This window comes from Diorhabda sublineata, chromosome 2 (genome assembly GCF_026230105.1).
Source record: "Diorhabda sublineata isolate icDioSubl1.1 chromosome 2, icDioSubl1.1, whole genome shotgun sequence".
NCBI classification, from domain to species: domain Eukaryota; kingdom Metazoa; phylum Arthropoda; class Insecta; order Coleoptera; family Chrysomelidae; genus Diorhabda; species Diorhabda sublineata.
The window spans coordinates 37,526,086-37,549,101 of NC_079475.1; the positions used below are offsets into that span (position 1 = coordinate 37,526,086).

The 23,016-nt window shown below is 30.5% G+C and overlaps 3 protein-coding genes across 6 annotated transcripts in view; 2 read left to right on the top strand and 1 right to left on the bottom strand.

The window, feature by feature from the left end:
- LOC130453431 (sprouty-related, EVH1 domain-containing protein 1) overlaps nucleotides 1–13,543 on the top strand; it is a 47,557-nt gene extending 34,014 nt beyond the window's left edge. For 2 of the 3 annotated variants that reach the window (XM_056793171.1, XM_056793172.1), the window contains exons 4-7: nucleotides 4,263–4,336; nucleotides 4,589–4,745; nucleotides 4,805–5,024; nucleotides 5,085–13,543. In XM_056793171.1, coding sequence (XP_056649149.1) covers nucleotides 4,263–4,336; nucleotides 4,589–4,745; nucleotides 4,805–5,024; nucleotides 5,085–5,409 — 776 coding nt within the window. In that variant the 3' untranslated portion in view covers nucleotides 5,410–13,543. The remainder of the gene's footprint in view (nucleotides 1–4,262; nucleotides 4,337–4,588; nucleotides 4,746–4,804; nucleotides 5,025–5,084) is intronic. The other variant, XM_056793174.1, reaches the window with a different exon arrangement.
- LOC130453433 (retinol dehydrogenase 11-like) lies at nucleotides 8,830–17,209 on the bottom strand. Of its 2 annotated transcripts, XM_056793179.1 has the most exons (4): nucleotides 16,959–17,209; nucleotides 16,651–16,907; nucleotides 16,064–16,582; nucleotides 8,830–14,972 (listed from the first exon to the last, which is right to left on the bottom strand). In XM_056793179.1, the coding sequence occupies exons 1-4, from the start codon at nucleotides 17,029–17,031 to the stop codon at nucleotides 14,799–14,801; spliced, it is 1,023 nt and encodes a 340-aa protein (XP_056649157.1). In that variant the 5' UTR covers nucleotides 17,032–17,209; the 3' UTR covers nucleotides 8,830–14,798. The 2 variants fall into 2 exon arrangements, with proteins under 2 accessions (XP_056649157.1, XP_056649158.1); XM_056793180.1 differs by having other exon boundaries at nucleotides 8,833–14,972; nucleotides 16,651–17,133.
- Nucleotides 16,964–21,453, top strand: LOC130453429 (lipid scramblase CLPTM1L). The gene is made up of 7 exons (XM_056793168.1): nucleotides 16,964–17,520; nucleotides 17,581–17,823; nucleotides 17,879–18,242; nucleotides 18,516–18,704; nucleotides 19,081–19,277; nucleotides 20,229–20,480; nucleotides 21,306–21,453. Exons 1-7 carry the CDS (start codon nucleotides 17,273–17,275, stop codon nucleotides 21,394–21,396), a joined length of 1,584 nt encoding a protein of 527 aa, XP_056649146.1. The 5' UTR covers nucleotides 16,964–17,272; the 3' UTR covers nucleotides 21,397–21,453.
- The last annotated feature ends 1,563 nt before the right edge of the window (nucleotides 21,454–23,016 follow it).

Sequence of the window (23,016 nt, forward strand, 5' to 3'; positions counted from 1 at the left end):
TGTTTCTATATCTTTTGATTGAAGCACTGGCATTTCTAGAGTTTTTTGAATATCAATTGAAACTACAGACGTTTTCAATTCTATTAATTCAATCAATGACATATCCTAAAGATTCTTGTATGGGAATTGAAACTCTTTAGATGTTTCTATATCTTTTGATTGAAGCACTGGCATTTCTAGAGTTTTTTGAATATCAATTGAAACTACAGACGTTTTCAATTCTATTAATTCAATCAATGACATATCCTAAAGATTCTTGTATGGGAATTGAAACTCTTTAGATGTTTCTATATCTTTTGATTGAAGCACTGGCATTTCTAGAGTTTTTTGAATATCAATTGAAACTACAGACGTTTTCAATTCTATTAATTCAATCAATGACATATCCTAAAGATTCTTGTATGGGAATTGAAACTCTTTAGATGTTTCTATATCTTTTGATTGAAGCACTGGCATTTCTAGAGTTTTTTGAATATCAATTGAAACTACAGACGTTTTCAATTCTATTAATTCAATCAATGACATTTCCTAAAGATTCTTGTATGGGAATTGAAACTCTTTAGATGTTTCTATATCTTTTGATTGAAGCACTGGCATTTCTAGAGTTTTTTGAATATCAATTGAAACTACAGACGTTTTCAATTCTATTAATTCAATCAATGACATTTCCTAAAGATTCTTGTATGGGAATTGAAACTCTTTAGATGTTTCTATATCTTTTGATTGAAGCACTGGCATTTCTAGAGTTTTTTGAATATCAATTGAAACTACAGACGTTTTCAATTCTATTAATTCAATCAATGACATTTCCTAAAGATTCTTGTATGGGAATTGAAACTCTTTAGATGTTTCTATATCTTTTGATTGAAGCACTGGCATTTCTAGAGTTTTTTGAATATCAATTGAAACTACAGACGTTTTCAATTCTATTAATTCAATCAATGACATTTCCTAAAGATTCTTGTATGGGAATTGAAACTCTTTAGATGTTTCGAATTCTCATAATTATTGAGTGTCACTTTACAGATACGCTTGGTATTAAAAAAACAGCAGGGCCGAACTGGCGCCTCTCGCGATTTTATTAATTTTCTGAAAAACTAGTCTAAGTAAATGGTGTGATTAAAAACAAGATATCGAAAAATGATTTTGAAACAAAATTTGATTAGGATTTTATTAATATTTCTCATGTTGCTCTATTTGTATTTTTTTCAATGCTTCCTTTACTACTACGGGATTCCTACATGGTGAGTTACATGAATTTAAATAACCGATAAAGTAAAACAAAACTCAATTGGAATATAATCAAAAAATAAATGTTTTAAAAGTACCAAATGATCAAATAAATGTTATTTTATTCATATGATTGAGTCCGACAGGCATTTAACATTCAACAAAGTTGTGTGTTTATCCGGATCGTGGTTTTCTTCACCATATTTGACTTCCTGTACCGTCCAGATCTTTTTCTATTCACTAAACAACATTCGTTTGAATCTCATTGTTATTTTGTTAATTCCCTATTATCAAAAACCTACCTACCATGAAATCAAATTTTAAACCTCACTGTTACATATCATAATTTCACTCATGGAAATATTTTACTTTTGGTACGTCATATTATTCTTTGCCTACAGGAATAAACTCAAATGATTCTATTAAATAAATTATATTTCAGAAATAAGAGAATAAGGTACGCCTACAGATTTACCGTACGCCCATTCATACTTTTTATTAATCTAATCAAATTTCCTGCTCAAAGAGTTTTACTTTAATGTTAAAAAGCCTCTAATAAATTATAATGTACGTCATACTCCCATAGCCCAGTTTGTTTTATCAAATATACTTGGATCAAATAAATGTGTACTACCGATCAAAAGTTTTTGCCCGCACTATAGTTTTTAAGAATATTTCGAAGATGTGATTTCTCTGTTTAATTAATCCTTTACAATTTTTCCAAATAATCTTTGCACAGCTTCGAGGAGTGCTTGGAATCGTTGTCATGTTGGTGAGGCGATGGCCAGATCTTCTTTCTTCAAAATCCCTTCAATTTTTACCAAATATTCAATCGACCTTCCTCCAAAACTATCATCTTGTTTTACACAAGACCTGCGCGCAAACACTCAAACCTTGACTCATTATTCTATAAAACTCTCTCCCGCTCTTCATGCGTCCAATTTTTATGTTATTTAGCCCACTGTAACCTCTTAATTTTGTTTTGGGGTTTCTTCATTGTAAAAGTACTCAAAGCAAGATCCCTAGATTCATTGATCTGGGCTATTATCTCTGGGACGTGGGTCGCGTTTACTGCTCGGTTGTCCTTAATGTTTTCTATTGTCTGGTGGATCACATGTTTTTTCACGTCATAGTCCACGGTACGACGAGGTATTTTTACACAGAGCACCTAATTTTTGGCACCTAAAAAGCACCTGATTTTGGCATTTTCTAAATGCAATTTCCCGACTTTGCGTTGTTGGCGAAACCCAGCTTTATTTTTCACTTTTTAGCTTCACATGCTATAAAAGCGTGTTTTTTGGTTTTTTTGAACTGTATTATCCACTTTTTAGTTCGATTTATCAACAAAAATATAATTTTTCTTCAAGTTCTATCCATTAGTATTGTAAATCTTCAACAAAGGGCAAACAAAATTTGTTTCGATGTAAAGACAAAATTTATTAAAGAAAATTTGCCGAAAAAAGAAACATTTTTTAGTTCCATACGCAATAAAAGCGTATTTTTTGGTTTTTTCAAACTTCATCTTTTTCATCATTAGGAAAATTTCCAGCATTCGAGTATTGTAACTATCTCAAAAAACTATTTTCACATAAATAGCTTAATGTCAATAACTGTACTATATTCCATAATTCTATTTTTAGAAACTTCTGTCCTTAATTTTTAGATAATTGATGTAATTGTTTTATCTTCATTGGCAATTTTGTTTGTGGCGCTCGACAATTTGTTTAAGTACTAATAGTGAATTGCCTGTAAAAACTTCATTATGTAACTTCAAAAGCAGTTCTTTCTAAATTACTATATCATAAGTATCACATTTTAACGATTTTATTCAGTACTACAATATATATTCACAGTTTTTATTCATCCAGATTTATTAAGCAATCTAACGAATTACCAAAATCAGCTGATTCTCATTTAAAAATGACCGCTGTAGGGCAAACAAATGCTTTTACCGTTGTGTGATTTGTGAATTTACTTGATCGATTTAAGACTTCAACGTTTCTAAAACTAAAGTTTTATCATATAAAAATACATTTCAGCCCTTTTTATTAAATAACACCACCGCGTTGACGTCGTTAAATATGTAAAATTCTGTTAAAAATCCAGCTTAAATGAAATTTTTAATGAATAATTAAAACGAAACTCGTTTTGATATGTGATATATACGTTTAGTGATAAAGTAAACGAATAAGAATTTACTAGAAACGTGTAGGTGTATTCCGAATTTCGAAAGTTGGTAAAGGTGTTTCATACCTCATATATTTGATTAGAACCATCGAACTAAGTTATGCCGGGCTTAATTTCAACTAAATTTCGGCTAAAACCCGCTTTTCATATTCTATTTACCAACTAACTACACTAAGCACAGCACTGCATAGTCGAAAAAAATCAACAAATTACGTTTTCGGGAGGAAATTTCACAATTCTTTAAGTAACAACTATTTAAGACCTTTCGCTGTAAAACTTGAAAAAATTAGGTCTAAAAACCAACAAATAACTTTACAAAGCAAATAAATTTGCATACAGAAGCTTATGGCAAAATAATTCGCGTACCCCACGGCGGTCATTTTCAAATAGGCATCAGCTCATTTTGACAGTTCGTTAGATTTTTCTATGGACCCTTGTCAAGAGGTGGATCGAAGTGAGCGTTGAAATAATTAGCAGCAAGTTCAAGCAACACAGATTGAGATATTTTGATTTTACTTTAAATAACTTACAAATTATAACATAACCTCTTCAAAGCTTTCGCTTTATTTTTTCTGTTTTGCCATTCGTTAATATTTATCTCGCCACTCAAAACGCCTCGTAAGCCATTCCTCTTGTGCTTACGATTATAACGCTCAGGACTAAGTGGAACGGAAACCGTCGTGAACGTGATTGTCGTGAGTGCTTAGTGGAACGCACCCTATAGGTTATAAAACTTCAATTCTTCTTCTTATTTATTGCTGTTTGTGAGAATGAATTTTGTAATTGAGGATTGAAGATTTCTGATTTGTAGTTTTAACATTTATAGTATATATTTTTCTTCATAGGTTTTGCGGACACTTCCCCTACATCACCTTTGCCCAAATGTCCGAAAGATGTAGGAGATGACGACGTTTTTATGGTGAGCTGATTTATATGATAGAATAAAAATAAATTCAGTTTATTTTCCAACAAACCTTTTAAAAAAACTAATTTCATCATTGAATAGTAGCTTCAATTCCAATTCCAGTAGTCCGTAACTCATTAAATGTGACTAATACAGGGGTATTTCCAAAAGTAATAGTGAATACACATAACTTAACCTCTAAACAAATTTTAATCAGATTTGTGTATTAATTATCAAATTATTTCGTTAACATTCCTTTATTCGTAGACCTTGGATCTTCCTCAGGGTCCAAAAGATTCAAGAAGTTCTAGCGATTCTAGCGCTAAAGGTACTGAACATCTTCATAAAATAACTTATATAGGACGTGATAGTAAACCATTAGATGCTCGGCTTCCTACTTACGATCCCCAGAAGGCAACAAAAGGTGCGAATGAAAAAAAATACCGAAATTTTGTATAACTTTTTTATATATATTTATTTTAGATGTTTCAGGGCAAGGTGGAGGCGAAAACTACCCCTACGTTCAACTGACGGCAGTACATGAATACATTTATCCTGCCGAAGATCAACAGAAACCTCCACTTATGAGGCGAGATTCGACTTCGAGTCTCAAAAAATGTACCATCAGCATGGAGATGAATCCACCCCAACAACCGCCCCTACCTTTCAAGGCTGTTAAACATAAGGGTAAAATAAAAATTAGGTACTTCTTCCAACTCTAAAACGCAATCGTTTTGTTATAATTTTCAACTTTTTATCTTAGGTGTCGCCACTGTCACGAATTATACGTTGAAGATAGGAATCCCCGTGGCGCATGCGAATACGCTCCCGACGTAGTAAAATCGACCATAAATCAAATAACTTGTTTGGGATGTGCCGAAGGAATCGATTATCATTGCGCGTCAGACCAAGAAGGTGATTTCGCGCAACATCCCTGTGACTGTTCGGACGAAAATTGCACGAAACGGTGGTTGTGTTTGACGTTTCTATCGATTTTCGTACCCTGTCTTTGGTTGTACCCCCCTTTGAAAATGTGTCATTGGTGCGGAGTGAAGTGCGGCATTTGTGGCGGCAGACACAGTATGTGATCTATGAATCATATTTTACGATATTAGATCCCGAATTTCCTGCTATTTTTAACATTTTTATTTTATATATACATCGTAGTTTACACTGAAGCTTAATCCTTCGACACAATCCGGAAACTAGTAAACGTGTTCGATGATTTGATTTCTGTAATATTTTTTTATTGCTTAGCAAAATACTATGATTTAGTGATGGGTACATTCCTGAAAAACCCAAATTAAGGTTTTTTAAGAGCATCAAGTCAAAATTCACAAAAAAATTGGTATTTGATTAATTTTATTTGAGGTTGAACTGCTGAAAAATGTTGACCGAAAAACACTTATTGCTTCATGAAAAAGTTGTGTATGTCTTTACAACAAGACATAAACAATGAAAAATCAGTCATCTTCTCATTCAGAAGCAGCAAAAGACTCTGAAGAAGTTGCATCCATATATGGAATGTCGGATTCTCCTTCTGTTTCTAACCCATTTTGAGTAGTAGAAGCATCGGAATGGGGTCTTGGTGTTGTTTCACAACTTCTACCTTATCTTCATTTGATGTTACTTCTTCTTTCTTGTTTTATAGAAGATTGGTAAAGAAAGATGGTAAAGAAACGTTATCTTACAGGTCCTTTAATTTGTTAAACGGTTTCTTCACTTATTACGAATCCATTTATAGGTACTAAAAGATCTTTATATCTCCGCGGAACTCAACTATTGGAGACACACAGACCGCAAAAAGCCCAAACAAATCTTTCAACTCAAATACCATCTTTTGCTAGATAAGTTGTTAACTCGCTTGAAACTCAAACACCAATATTCATATTTTCAGCTACTTTGTGGATAAATTCCATCGCAATCACATGTTCTTCCACATTTAAATGGATGCCTTGATTTAAAGGATCTAACAGTACGTATTATAAACTTTAACCAGGAGTCGAACGGATGGTTGACTGTCGGTTGGTTCAACCGTAACGAAATTCAGTTTGAAATATCAATCGAGGGTTGAAAGGTACTTTCTAACCTCAATTTTTGTTTACTTTAGCTTGCATTTGATGAACTTATATATTATGTTGAATTAATTGAACCATTTGAACGAAATGATGATTCATCTAATATTCTGATTACTCTTTTTCCTTTGTAATTAATCTTTTTGAATTTATATAATATTGAAACTACACGTGGAAACTTCAAAACTATACTTTGACCTTTGAGTGACACACTTCCCCTGGCAAATGACAGTTCACTCGGATTTGGTTGGTTAAAAATGAACTCTCAGTGCAGCCAATTTTAACCATCGGTGGAGTTTCGACCGACGGTTAAACAAAACTTTTATACTACCGACCCTAAAAGTGATATCATGGAAAGGGGTAGATGGAGAAAGTTATTTTGTTATAAGAAAGATCCATCTAAATTTCATAGTAGCAATTATGTCCTTAATTTTTGTCGCATGAATTTAGAAACACCCTGTATATATTAATTTTTTTGTTATTTAAACCTTGATTTTATTTTTATTATCCAGTGTAACTTTGAAAGTGTCTGTGATTTATTTCAGGAAATTTGTGTACCTAATATCGTAAAATGAAGTGCTTGAACAATTTAGGGTTGTGAACACTTTAAAAGGGCGTTGAAATGTGTGAAGTTTGTCCCAAGAAAAATTAAAAGACTGTTTATACGGAATGTTGAAAAATATAACAAGGTTGGTTTAAGGAAAATTCTAAATGCTGTCTCAAAACGGTGATTAGATATTTCCGTTGTTGGTTAATTGGTTCAACTTTCCGTACTTGTTGATTTTTAATAGATAATTCGCTAAAATCTTTTTAATCAAATTAATTTATTTTATTAAAAGATTCTTAGATCGAATCGAAGAATTTAATGTTGTTCATGTGTTCTAAATGCTACGAAGATGTAAAAATTTGACTATCAACCGATTGTTTTTGTTTTAACAAAATATAATGTATATATTTATGTAAACTTTATTAATGTATAATTGCGTTTTACATCTTTATGTACAAAAAAAAATTGTGAGGATAAAAATCGTAATTTTACATTTTAAGTACTGTTGATTAATATACGGAGTAAATTTACAAATGTAAAAAAAATCTGTACTGTAAATAAAGAAAAATTGTAAATCTTATACAGATTCAAATGGTAAATATGCTTAAGTATTTGTGTAAATTTACTTTGTACCAAATACTATACGTGGTGTTCCGGAACTTGATTGGAAAAATTTTGGAGTGAGTAGATTACGTGAAAAGAATGGTGTGACATAAAAAAATTTTCACATACTATCTCTTTTTTCTGAGTTATAGTCGTTTAAAGTTGCGGAATCAAAAGTATCTGAAGGCCAGGGGTGGCTATCAAGGCTTTCACCTCCGATTTTCATGAAACTTCATCGATTTTAATCAAATTTTGATTGTAGAGAATATATCAAATAGCAAAATCTACCCTATTCCGATGTGTGCTTTTTCCTTTGGGGGTGAAAATTTTAATGTGGAAAATAACCACAGAGATCGATAGTGGATCAAATTTTAAGCAAAAATTGTTGTTAGCATTTTTTTTGAAAAATCAATAATTTCTTAGATATGCGCCATTGAAAATTTAAATGTTTCTATTTTCACCAATAACTCAAAAACTTTTGATTTTATTAGAAGTGTAGGAAGCAAAAATGAAGCTTATAAAGAAACAAATATATTGGTGCTTTTTAATTGGTTGTAGGCCTAATACAAACCGAGTTAGGATTTATTGAAGTTTGAATATTTCTTAAAATTCAACGTCGAATAACGGAAAAACGGTCAATTTTTCTAAAAAATTGCATAGAATCTTTTTCAAAGTACTTTTTAAAAGCTTTGAAATAAGGGTTAGTAGAACTCTCTAGCATGAAAACTAAGAAAGTTGTGGCCGAAATAAAATCGATTTATGTTTAAACTCAATTTCATATTAGCAGTAGTACCCAAATTGCAATAAAAAGATAATTCACTGTTTTTTTACTTTATTTACATACTAACAATGATTTCTGGGTATTCTTTTAGAAATTTTTTAAGATTTCTTCTTTTTTGGGATATATGTAAAAATTTGTAAAGTAAAAAAATCAATAAAAAAAAATCATTTTTGCTATCTACAAGTTGTCCCTGCGAAGTTACGGATTGTTAACCATTGAACCCGAGTCGCCCTTAGCCTTCAGATAGTAGTGTAGAATTATTTACTCCACCAAACACACTAAATAGACATACGTAATCATCCATTAAAAATTCATAATGTTCGAATGTATAATTTAGAAAATATACTTAAATATAATTTTTTTTATGTCACATCATTATTCTTACGTCATCAACTGACTGCCGAATTTTTCCCATCATATCCCGGAACACCTTGTATATAAAAAACTAATCTAGTGATGGTTTTACATCATTGTATTAAAAGCTTTACTTTATTTATGCATTGTTAAATTAATATGCCAATCTATGTACTGTATCTGTCAAAACGAGGTATTTTTTTCCGTTTGAAAACAATAAAAAAATTAAAAAATATTAATGTAACATCAAAACTAAATAGTAGTCACACGATAAACGGATTTACAAGTTGAAGTTTCTAGAACCGTTGGTGATATTTATACTGAACACACTGTTTTAAACGCTTTCTAAGATATCCTCAGAAACAGCTCAGATTTTCACGATTATTTTATCTAATTGTATACTATACATGACGACCCACAAGATTATATAAGAAATTGTTTATTTTTATTGTTTTTGTTGGGGTTATGGATAAGGTAGCAGTGTATTTATGAAAAAAAATCTAAACATGTAGGTATGTCCTTGTAATGTTAATGATCGGAGAGAACTAAACTACCTACTTCTTAAACTTTATTATCAATTCTATACATATACTCATACCTGGTTTTATGACCTGTATCTCGAAAACCTCTTTTTCTTTATTTTAGGAAATATCAAAATATATTCCTCAACAAGGTTAAAATTTGTTTAACAGATTTATTTAACTTCTCGTCGAAACTACAATTGAGTGAGCGGTGTTAAATGTTTGCACTGTTTTGAAATGTACCAAGCGTTTACTAGTGCAACATCAAGGAAGCACCACCACATATATGCTGATCCATCAAATCAGTTTCATCGATTGTATTCAGAAATCAGTCTAGGTTGTAGTACTTGAACGATTTTTTTCTCAGTGTGAGAATAACGTTTCCCCTGAACAGTCGGTTTTGTCCCATGACATGTGGACGCCACGGTAACCACTTTTTACCACAATAACTCTATCCTCCTTGGTTTTGGCAATCTGGTTCTTCTATGGCAGTGTGCAGCTCTTAGGAATTCCGTTTTGTATCATCGTTTCCGTCGTAGCCCTTTTGTTTTAGGTTAGCTTCTTCATGTGATGTGGAAGCTCATCAATGGAGCAGCACACTTCCAAAATTATTCTCATAGATCGTGTTTGCTTTTCGATCCTTTCCAAGTAACTTGAGATGTTTTTTGTCCGTTATTCTCCAGGTCTCTTCACCATATTGGATTCCTACAAAAAATTTTCTTTCCCACACAGTAGAGCACTATTGGATGAATGAATATTTGATATTTTCGAATTTAACTTTGCTTTTAAGACTCCCTTTTCTCTATTCCACCTCTTAAATTGTATTTTTATTTGTAATTGGTACCCTCAGATATTCTAAACAATATTTTTTTCCAGTGTTCACTTTTATAGATGAATTGCTTGTTGGTGAAGGGAACAATCGGGAGATAATTTCCCAGGACATACTGAATCGTAAATTCATTTTTATACTAACAATTATCGATCAAATTAAAAAAAAATATGGAGTTTGTGTGGTACAAAAAAGTTAAAATTTCGTTCTCGAGTTTTTTTTTTGGTTTCTTAAAACTCCGCCGGCACTTATACTCACACTTAATGGTCCTTCGAGCCGGATATAAACCTATTGACGGCTCGAAGGACCAGATATTATAATTGTGTATTGGTGTAGTGGTAATAAACAGTGAGTTCAGTACTGATTGTGATTAACTTGATAAACAGACAATTATTTTTTGTACGAAGTAGTTAAGTACTTGTATTTTTAGACTATTAGCCTCGTATTTAACCAATGATTGACTACTATGAACTGCCAACAAACAACAGATAAAATTAAAAAAAAATTAAATGTAAATATAATGATGGTACATAGTAATGACAATACAAATGGAATAAAAAAAATAATAAAACCAGTGTTTTATAATAGAGTATGGTTAGGCACAAATTTGCCATTCAATGGTGTCAAATTGGGATTTTTTGCGTTATTATTTCGATTTTGGAAATTTTTTGTAAAAGTTTTTTTGGAACTGAATATTTTTATTATTTTGAAACGTGGATAATAGGGAAGATTAGTACAAATTTTTAGTTTATTAAGGTATTTGTATTATCAATCAGTAATACAGTAGAATCTGGATATTATGACTTTCAAAGAACCTACGATACTATGTCATAGTAACCGGATGACATAAAAACTGACAGGATTGTTTCTAAAGTACTATTTTTTTGTTCTTATTCGTTTAAACAGTTTCTGAACGGGCGTGTGAATTCATACTTTGTTTTTCATTTATTTATACACTAATACTAAATACACTACACTAGTCACTATCCACCAAATTATTTTCTACTACTTACTACGAAACACTTCTACTAATTTATTTAAATAACCCGTTTAGTTTACTTTTTACTATTCCAATGTGTTCACTATGACATCAAACTTTTTGCTGACTGCTACAGCCTCATTGGAATAATGGATAATAGGGAAAATTAGTACAAATTTTGAGGTTATAAATGTATTTATGTTATCAATCAGTAATACAGCAGAATCTGGATATTACGACCTTCAAAGAACCGACGATACTTTATACTCATACATAGACTCAAACTAACCGGATGACAAAAACTGACAGAATTATTTCTAAAGTATTATAATGTTCTTCTTATTCATTTGAACAGTTTTTGAGAAATGAATTCATACACTTTTTTTTTATTTATACACTAAACTATTCACTATCCACTAAACTATTTTCTATCGTTTATCACTATACACTTTTACTAATTTATTTAAATAACCCGTTTAGTTTACTTTTTACTATTCCAATGTGTTCACTATGACATCAAACTTTTCACTTACTGCTACGGCTGCTAGAGCCTCATTGGAATAATGCCATCATTCCACAAATTTCGTTTACTGGAAATCGAGTTCACAAGGCATTCTTTGGAATTTTGTCTCTCTGATTACATAATGTAAACAGGTAACAAAAAAATAAGTTAACAGATTGAATAAAAAATCATAATGGGACAGGGACGGCTTCACGGTCTATCTCAGTAGACGAGTTCGTAGCAGTACATATCGTTGTAAACATCGTAATTTCATAGCATCAAATTTTCCAATACACAAAAAACTTGACGATGGAAAAAATTTAATGAAGACTTGACATGTTTCTTTTACTAAAAGGGTTAAAATAGGAACCAGATATCAAATTTCGAGAAAATAATTTAAGAAAAACTTTATTTTTGTGTCAAATATTTTACTATAAGAATAAACGGGTTTTAAAATTAAAAACTCTAGTAACAAAAAGAAATATAGCGTTAAAAATAGTAAGTTTGTGACTTAACAAAACGCTTTCAAAATTTTGCCCTCAAATTTAACAATTCAAAAGATAATTTCAGACTTAGGGGCACTTGTATTTTCATAGTTTTCAGTCTCACACATAAGTACAGTGGATTTCTTTAAAATATGGAAATACAGAACTGTTGTAGATGTTCAAACTTGGACTTTTTGATTTTTAGTCTTTCGGTGTAAAGTAAAGTCTTCCATGCTGACTGAATCAATCAAATTCAATCTAGTTATCAACGGATTTCCATTAAATTTTGCATCAAATTTACTATCGCCTTAATCTGCCATCATTAGAATCTCTATCCTTTCTCTTTTGGTTAAAGGAACCATACCGATAGAATTGGTATGAGGCTAATTGTAATCCTCACACTTATAAGTTGGAATTTCTGGAACCGTTGTTGATATTCATACTGAACACACTGTTTACAACATCACTCACGATTACACTACCTGAACCAAGTTATCGTATTCAGAGAGTGTCTGTCTGTTTGTCTGACTCATAGAACATGTAAATTTTGCACGTCTAACTGTCTAACAAGAAACTTTGCTTTCTATTGTAATAAAGATCCCTTAAATGATTTTCTCTGGTCTCAATGAAACTTGAACCTTTGCAAGAGCACCTTATCCACCTGCTTATGAATAGAAAACATGTTTGCATTTCAAAAAATTGGCACGGAACAACGGCTCCATCTTCGATCCTCTTTATTGTAGAATGAGAAACGTCAAACTCCTTGTGCGAATTGTATCTGATTGACAGGTTTATAATCAGTATAATGTTCACTTTTTTTTTTTTAATTATTAAACACTTTGGCTTTCCAAACTAATAATGAACAAACAATACGTAACTGCGACATGTGCAGCACGCGGAAAGAGCAGAAATCGGGGCTCCGGAGTCGCTTAAATCTGTTATTCGTTATATATGATTTCTACTGTATACTGATTGAAATCAAATATATCAATTATTTTTTTTCGTCTCAAGAATAATAACACATGAAATGTATTATTATAATTTGGGGTTAATAACGATCCCAAAAATTCAGCTATGTAGCAATGACCTCAAAAAGTGCATAACATAGTCGAAGTTTAACAAGATCTGATAAAAGAATTTAAACTAAACTCAAATGCAAATTTTATAACGTTTTTGCAACATAATCTTTCTAATAAAACTGACAACAATCGATTTGGCAGTGTTGTCAGTTGTTCAAGTTAAGACAATCTCTTCGCAGCGTTGTCAGATGTAACTTATTTATGATTGTTGGTCATTTATATTTCTTTGAAGTCTGCTTCACCGAGATTTAAAACTTGTTGAAATATTATGTTGTTAACTGTTAAATTCCATAATCCAGTTAATAAATTCAATATAGAGAGAAAGGAAACTTTTTATTGAGTGTATGTGTGTGTCTGTATATATATGTTGATAATAAAGAGAAGTATGATATGGCTTATAATAAAAAAATTGTGTGAGTGATATTTTAATTAAAATAATATATTAAGAATAAATAATATGTTAATAATAACTTTGGTTTTATTTTTCCACACAAACATACAATGTTGGATGCAGTATAGAAACAAATGAGGATCTGCGAAAAAAAATTTTTACCATACAAATGCTAAAGTAATTCCTAATTCTGCTTGTATTTAAACCACCTAAAGATGAAAATCTATACAGGCTTTCATTTTGTTTCTTTTCACAGCTAATGTGTCCATTTTGATACTACACATCTATTCAACATCCATCTCATCTTCTGAAAGCTGGTCTTATTGAAACCTTCAATACCAGATCTCATCTGTGAACATCCTATTTAATTACCAAGCCCTCCAGTAGAAAATTCAAATTTTACAGAAGCTTATCTTGTTGGAACCTTCAACATCCTAAGTCATCTGTGGTCTTCTTATTTAGTTTCCAAATCCTCCATTAGACAATTCAAATTTTCTAGAAGCCTGTCTTGTTGGAACCTTCAACATCCCATTTCATCTGAGGTCTTCCTTTTTAATTACCAAGTCCTCCGGTAGACAATTCAAAATTTTTACAAGATGGTCTTGCTGGAACCTTCAACATCCCAACTCATCAGTGGTCTTCCTATTTAATTATAGAGCCCTCCAGTACACAAACCAAATTTTTTTAGGAGGATCTTGTTTGTTTTTCATTGTTATTAATTGTTCTAAGTAGACATGGACCGATAGTTGTTACGTCCACTTTAAAAAGTTATATCTTCAGTATCAGTAATTAATTTTGTTTCCATAGCTCCACTGACATTTCTTCTATAACCTACTATAACTTAATGGCACTTTCTTCCCTTATACAAATCAGACCACAAATTATCTAACCAAATAATAATTTAATGAAAAAGATTATGAAACAAGTTATGGGTTTAGTTCTAAAATACTATAAAGTTGGTTGTACAGCCCCATTTTCGATTTTTTTAATTATAATAATATTTATTTTCATTCCACAATTTATTTCCACGCTATAAAAACAAAATCAACAATATCATAACACTAAAAAGCTATAAACATTACTACTAAGTAATTTATTTGGAAAAAACCATTTCGCATCAATTATTGCAAAATTTTTTGAAAAATCTCCCAAATAACTTGAAAAATGGTAACTAAACATTTCTAACATGTATGTTTAAACCAACTTTCTGAAAATTGAATTTGATTAATCCCCGCACCTTCTCTACAATATTTTCTAATAATAGAACCCCTAAATTTGATCTATCTTATAATTTTTGATCTGAATCATTCTAATAAAATAAATTATCTCTATTATTTAACTTTCAGTGCATCTTTAATCATCTCCTCAGTCTTCACCCAAAGTTTCGTCGAGATGCTATCATAAAAAATCGCTTTGCTATCATAAAGCTTACAGTCCCTGTATAACAGTCCAGTTTCATTTTCTAGTTTTGGTTCAGTAGCGCAATAAATTGGAGTTTGAGCACCCTACAAGAAAAATCCACTGCTCAACTCGAAAATCTCCTGAAGAAATTTGATTTTGGAATTGTTTTGATATTCATACTGAAGACTGTTTATTATACTCATCTGCTATCTGAGACTAAGAAACAGACAGTGTAATTGTCAGTGTAAAAATTTAAATGAAATGTATGGCAATTAAAATCCAATGTTTAGTGAATGTAATTTAATTCTCACAATATTTTTTTACTCTCTATAATAATTTTATACTCTAAATAATAATAAATTCTATTTTCTATGCAATCAATATATAATAATATTGTTACAAAGTCCCTTGTCCAATAGGCAATTATACTGCAGTGGAGGTAGAGTACAGACGAATAGCATTGTATATTGTTCAATTCAATTCAAATTCAATTCCACTCACAAAAAGTTAATGTAAAGGTGCTAATGACATGTTATGTACTCTTAACTGAATTTGTTCTGAGTTTACACAATGAATTTTCACTATTTGAAAATAAAGTAAAGAACCTAAGTCAAGAAAAAAGAACAAACAATTTATTTGGTTCTGATAAAATTAGAGTAGGCCTATGACTAAGTTGAACTTGGAAGTGCAAGTAAAATCTCTAGTAGAACATTAATTGATTAAAAATATAAATAATTCATAAGTGCCATTAAAAGTGCTTAATTAGATTGTTTAATCAGATATGATTGAAACTATTCCAAATATATATATATGAAAATTTTTCCACAACTAAATCGAGAAAGAAATTTTTTAAATAAAAATTTTATATAGTTTATGAAATAAGATTTTGATTAATTTTTATTTATAATTTATTTTTAATGTAAAACTAGTATATAACATTTAAAATGTTTGAGCTTATTTTGATTTCCTTAAATGGGCCCCGGGTCGATTTTAGACCAAGGCCCCACAATTTTTGGAAGTAGTAAACAGTGTATTCAGTATGAATGTCACCAATGGTTCCAGAAACTCTAATTTGAAGGTACAACTTAATAATTTGAAGTTTTATAAAACAAATTGTGAAAAAAAAATGTTTTTAAAGTTTATACTACATATATTCTCTTTAAAATTGAAAGTATTTCACATAATGTACACTTACCTGACCAGAACTTCTCATAAAAAAGAAGGCAACAGGAGCTACAACAAAAAAGTGGTACCATCTGATGGTATATCTAAACAATCCTGTATAAACCCAACCAGGACAACAAGCATATACATTAATATTTTTATCCTTTGTCCTTCTTGCTAATTCCTGTGTGAAATAAATATTAGCTAATTTTGAGTTGGCGTATAAATTCTTGCTGGTTAATTTCTCATTATTTAAATTATCCAGATTTATTTCACCTCTTTCGTGTAAAGAAGAGGCAACAACTACCACTCTACTTTTTCCTGACGAAATGTTCAGTTCATCTAGTAAGAGATTTGTTAAATAGAAGTGTCCTAAATAATTGACTCCAAAATGAATTTCAAAATTATCAGCAGTTTCTAGTCTTGTTGAACTAGGATATGAAACGCCAGCGTTGTTTATTAATATGTGTATTTCTTTATAATTCTTTTTTATTTCATCCGAGAATTTTTTTATTGATTTTAATGATGCTAAATCCAACTCCATAGGCACCTATAAATGAATATTCCAAGTATAATAAAATAAATATAAATTACAAATAATAAAAGGTCGTGGCTTACAAGGACAGCTTCTTTTATATTTTGTTGAATTGTAACACAAGTTTCTTTTGCTTTCGTTAGAGTTCGACACGCTAATATAACAGAAGCTTTTCTAGAGGCTAATTCTTTGGCTACTTCAAATCCAATACCCGAATTTGCACCAGTAATTATAACAGTTTTTCCATCTAGTTGAATGTTATTGTTGCATTTACCCCATTTTGATTCACGATATTTTCTTATCAACGCCAAAAGTAGGACAGTCGGAAAAATATAATATACTAGAAAACCCATCGTGATCAATGCTAATAAAAATTACGATTAAAACATACAAAACAGAAGTGTCATCGTGAAGTTGTTAATAATCGCAAAAAAAGGAAGAATAGTGTTTAACATTATCTGCATTAATTCGCTTTGTCGTAATTGTTGTTATAATTGATTAATATACTGGTTTCGGCTTTATTTTTTTATACATAACAATTACATTATCTTTAATGTAATTAAACCAAGTAGCTTGAATGGACGGTAGTTCATTCCTCACATAACAACACGTCATCGCTTTGCTTGTTGTAGTTCAAATAATGTCGACGTAGGAGGGTGGAAGTTGACATATTCGAAAAATTGAAAAAAATTAGATATAATTGAAATGATGAGACCCTCCTGGGGTTCAATTTCAACAGTATTATTTTTCTTATTTATTTTTAAATCAATTTATAGTCTTTTTGGTATATTTCAAGTGCCGGTATGCAATAAAGGAGATATCTGTTATAAATCGTACTTACATACAAATCCTAAACTTGACCTATATGTTTTTGTATCTGATAATTCTAGATCAGGAAACCTTCGTGAAATTTTCCATTTAAATAATTTTGATTACAAATCGATATTAGAAAAGTAAGTTTTCTCCTTATTTTCAAAGGATAATTTAAATTCTGAGTTGTTAATTACTTTTAGGCAAGTAAGTCTTGATATATCAAAAAATGTTCGACAAAATGGTTCTATTACTATTTATTCCGTCTTGGTTCCATCTAAATACAGGCAAACCGAAATTTTTGAAGAGTTAATTAATTTACCAGACTCTTCTTACATTAAAAGCAGGTTAACGAAGTATTCTGTACCAGTAAGTGCTACTTTTAATCTACTTCAAGAAAAAGGTAAAGATGTAAGCCGGAAACCTGTTACTCACCTTCGATCTAGGTATGTTTATATTAACATTATTTTTACTATTATAATTAAAAAAATGTTACTTTAGATATTCTGTGATAATGTGTACTGATGACATAGTAATTCCTCATTCTGCTGTTCCAATGGAAATAATGAATGACTTTAGAGTAAATAGAAAAAAAGAATTTCTACCACTTTTTCACAATGATATTATTAACATGAGATTAAAAGATCTAGTTGAAATCACTCCACTGACTACTAACTTAAACTTTACTTATATTTATACTCCAACTTCTTTTGGAAAGATGAGATTTTTAATGCAGATTGGATTGACATTAAAACAAACTTTAGATCTAGGTTTTACTGAAAAAGATTTGGATGAAGTTAAAGGAGTTTTTGCAGATACCAATCTGTACTTTTTGTGTCTTACAATGTTTGTAGGCAGTGTACATGTAAGTAAATTTGTTTTTAATTTCCTGTCTAAATCATTGATTAAAATTTATGAAACGAAAAAAATTTGTTACAAATTATGTGACAAATTTTCTCAAAACAAAAAACTGTAATTATCAGATTAGTTTAAAACTTGACAAAAATAAATGAGGTTTTGTTATTTAAACAACCATAAATTTCAAAAAATTAACTTCTTTCTGATCTGTTAATCTTTTTTTCAACTATAGAGTATCAATATTAAAACTTGTATAATTTATATTTGTTGTTATTTATAGTTACTTCTTGATTTTCTGTCATTTAAAAATGATGTTAGCTTTTGGAGATCACACAAATCTATGGCAGGATTGTCTACAAGAAGTGTTTTGTGGAGGGCGTTTTCTCAAACTATAGTGTTTCTTTTTTTGTTAGATGAAGGTACATCTCTTTTAGTTGTTGTACCAAGTGGCATTGGTACTTTAATAGAGGTGAGTAATTCTGTCATCTGTTGTTTTTTATTATTAAATAGTATATCATTATTTTAATATTTCAATTGAATTATGTAAATAAGGTGGAGTACTCAATTATTGGCACTCTTAGAGGTATATTAGACCGTTAAGTCAATGCGGAAAGCTTAAAATAAGGCAAATTATAAATCAAATTGATTACAACAAAAAGTGTATATAAATATATTTTTGTGTTTTCTTTGTTGGGCCAAAGGCTTCTGGGACCATCTTTGTATTTTTGTTTCGTATTGCCAATAACTAGATCCCAGCAGACTATTGGATACTTCACCCTATGTTTTCAGTTGGAAAACATGTAGGCATTCTAATAATTCGTGCTATAAAAAATTCTTTTATTTAGTTTTGGAAAGTGAGTAAAGTATTTAAAACGACTCTGAGCTGGAGAGGTTTAAAATTCAATAGGGAGAGAAATGAAACTGACGAAGAAAAAAAAACTAGAGAATATGATGAAGAGTGCATGCGGTATTTGAGTTATCTTTTGTATCCTCTATGTGTAGCAGCAGCAGTTTACTCCCTTATTTACCAGCCACACAAAAGGTAAAAAGTCATTTTTTACTTGTATATAATTTCATAACATTGTAATTACAAGGTGTGATAGAAAAATATGGCGAATGAATTTTTATATCAGCAATTTCAATTAGTATGTCTTAAATCATTATTGTTAAAGCAATCATTGACAAGTTTGAACCTGTTCTGGTATATCATTCGACTATTATAGCTGTTTTAGTAAGATTGGGCTGGTGGTTTAAAGCCATTATTTCTCTATTCCTTGCGGCGTTTCCATTGTCTGATATTTCACAGCCAACACATTTTAATTCTTTCGATCCCTCTTTTGTCTTATCCTCATTTAGCAGTTACAGGAATTTCATATTTTGAATTATATGGACCTAAGTATGCCGTTTTCCTTTTTCAATTTCAAAGAATTCGTTTTGTTTGTTAATATGTTTTAGTATCTCTTCACTTGTTAGTTAGGTTATCTGTCCAGAGTATTTTGAGGATTCTGTGATACATCCACTTTCCGAAAGCCTCTAATTTATGTGCGGCTCTCTTCACCTTAAAAAGTCCCACCAATTGGAGTCAAACAAGACTTGAAAATAGATTAATAGGTTTCTTCTTCATCATGATAAACCAAAGTGTCATAACTCAGTTTCAAATCCAAGATTTTGGCTGTTAAAAATAGTTTTATCTGTTTATATCTGTCTTGCTAATCAGATTTAGTTATTTCTGGCTCTACTTAAAAAAAGTGCTAAAAAAGAAACGTTTTAACACCATTAAGGCTATGATTGAAGCCATTCCAAAAGAAACCTTTCAAAAAAGCTTCCAGGTCATGGATTCAACTTTGGGATAGATGCATTGTTAGCCAAGGAGAGTACTTAGAAGAAAACTCAAATGTTATATTACTTTTTCACATTTTTTTAACAAAATAATTAACCTTATTTGTTGAACACGCCTCATTTATATGGAAGTAATAGTTATTAATATTTTTAGTTGGTACTCGTGGACGATCAACAGTTTGGTAAATGGAGTCTACGCTTTTGGCTTCTTATTTATGCTTCCTCAATTGTTCATCAACTATCGTTTGAAATCGGTGGCTGCTTTGCCGTGGAGAGCTTTCACCTACAGGGCGTTCAACACATTTATCGATGACATATTTGCTTTCATCATCACCATGCCAATAGCACACAGGGTAGCTTGCTTTAGAGACGACGTTGTATTTTTGATATACCTATATCAAAGATGGTAGGTGAATTTGAATCTTATCTTATATATACCGTTTGTCATGTAAGTTCTACAATTTTCTTCTTTAATTAATAATTTTCTGTAGATCATACCCAATTACAACACCTAAAACTTTTATTATCAAGTACGTTTTGTTTTTTCAATACCTTACTACTATCTGTAAGATCTATTATGTCCCCTTCATAGTTGCCTTCATCATTGGATGTCCTCCAGCTCCAGAGTTATAATGAAGACCAGGATCTGGTATTTTTTAGAAAAAAGTCACATGCTCCTTCTTAAAAGTTCGTCTTTGCAAGAATTTTCTACGCTTGTTTGTGGTATTCTGTAGCTAAGTGATATAGAATTTCTTCCTAGTTCCTATAGAACCTTCAGGTTCTTTTTGAAGCTATTTAAGAAAGTCTAAACTAACTAAACTAAAGTTGCTTGTGAAGAATAGTTCTCTTTTAAATTCTTCCTTTTCCTGATTTTGTTTTTTGAAGACACATTTTTCTATATCCTTTAGATTACCTCATTTACTGAATATCCTGATTCGGAAACAAAAAAATCAATCACGTGAAGCTCAATGACATTTCCAGGTTCAGATACACACATTTCGAAATTTTTTTACATAGCAGTCCAGTGGTAGTGGATATTTGGTGCTAACCCGAAATGCTTCAGCTCTAGATCCCTTCATGGTTTGAAATTTATCAATATTTTAGTGCCCCTTTTATAAACTGTTCCATGCACTCGAAATATAATTTGTTATTTGATTCAGATGTTATCTAAAACGAATTGTTTCATTTAACTATTGTCTTATTTTCAATATTCAATGTTTTTTTTTGTTAGGTTGTATCCTGTGGATAAAACCAGAATTGATAGTATTACTGGGGAAAGTGTTGCTGTCGATAAAAAGGAAGATAAGAAGAAAGAAAATTAAAGATTTGAGTTTCTGTTCATTTATTTTTTTTTGTTAATAAAGTTTTCTTTTAGTTTTTTTTATTTATTTATATTTTTATCCCCAAACTAGTATTTTTAATATCATTTAGTATACATTAAGCCTAATTATTTTTTATGGGAATTTTTTTTATCCTATAAGATTATTTGGAAACAATTTAACATATATCATTTAAATTTATCACAACTATCATTGACCTGGACATTGATTAAGCTATATATAAATAAATTAAAATATTATCTTTTTATTTACCGATTAAATCATTAAAAATCTCTTCGGATACAATATTTCCTTATTTAAGTTCCGTTTGACATTGTTTTTGATTTATTTTTTATTTAATTTAATTAAAAATCAACCAGCTTTCCACAAGAATGAAATTATCCAGAGGTGAGTATTTTTATATGTCGTTAATTTTCAAGATCATTTACTTAAACTAATAACTTTCTACTTATTAAATACTTAAACTTATTGTTTCAAAATGTAAATTATATATATTACTGGTATTCAACTTCATTGATTACCAAACAACCTCTTTCGCATGGCCCTCTTTTATGTTTACTCTTGGTTTGTGTTGATGGATATCTGATACCAGTCCGTCCCTCCTTCTTTCCTAATATCACAATCCCATCTTACATTAACGGGCCCTTGTGGTATTTTGACGCCCCTTCCATATTGTGTAAACCTTATAGTTCACATATTAAGCTATATATGCCTAAAACATTTCTTACTTCCCTCGTATCATTGAAAATAGAACGTTAATAAGATGTGCTCAGTAATATATTTATTGTCCCTGGTATTTTTTAATTTAATTATGGTATTGTATTGCATACGAAACTAATTGATATAAACAAAATGGAAATCACATTTACTTTTAAAATTCCTGATAATCAGGCAACATCGTAAAGTCGTGAATACTAAAAATTATTTTATTTCATTTTTCAAAACGAATTAATGTTTAAAAATACATAAAATTAAAGACTTAATACCAGTCCATCCCTGCTTCTTTCCTAATATCACACTCCCATCTTACATTGACGCGTCCTTTTGACGCCTCTTCCATATCGTGTTAACTTTATAGTCTACATATTAAGCTATATAATATGTCAAAGAATATTTCTCACTTCCCTCGTATCATTGAAAATAATAGTTAATAAAGGTATCCAATAATATATTTAATACCTATCCCTCATATTGTTTTATATTTATTTTCGAGGTATTTTCAAATTTTAATGATTAATATCGCATTTTTAACAAACTCTATTGCATTTAAATTTAAAACAAAATGATGTGACAGAATCTTATGAATTCCTCGAGTACCTATTCTGATAATCAGGCAACACCGTAAAGTCGTGAAAACTAAAATTTGCTCAAGATGTATCATATATGAAACAATTTTTCTTTGTATAGCTAAAGCTAAATTTGTTTTTTTTTTATCAAAAAACAGCTTAAAGCAACAGTATTTTTCCGTATTACTCATTCATTTCACGTCCAGAAAAATAGTGAGCTGAGTTTCTCGTTAAATAAGTTAATAAAATGGCGAATGCGCAGAGTTAGCTCAAGGTTATTGTCACGTAGACTTTTCCGTATATTCACATAATAAGC

Bases quoted from the DNA above. Each gene is read 5' to 3' on its own strand.
- LOC130453433 (XM_056793179.1), bottom strand. From the start codon at position 17,031: ATGCAGATAATGTTAAACACTATTCTTCCTTTTTTTGCGATTATTAAC. The intron at 16,583-16,650 runs GTAAGCCACGAC...ATTCATTTATAG, and splicing joins ATATAAAAGAAGCTGTCCTT to GTGCCTATGGAGTTGGATTT. The intron at 14,973-16,063 runs GTAAGTGTACAT...TTTTTCTTGTAG, and splicing joins TTATGAGAAGTTCTGGTCAG to GGTGCTCAAACTCCAATTTA.
- LOC130453429 (XM_056793168.1), top strand. From the start codon at position 17,273: ATGATGAGACCCTCCTGGGGTTCAATTTCAACAGTATTATTTTTCTTA. The intron at 17,824-17,878 runs GTATGTTTATAT...ATGTTACTTTAG, and splicing joins GTTACTCACCTTCGATCTAG to ATATTCTGTGATAATGTGTA. The intron at 19,278-20,228 runs GTAAAAAGTCAT...TAATATTTTTAG, and splicing joins ATTTACCAGCCACACAAAAG to TTGGTACTCGTGGACGATCA.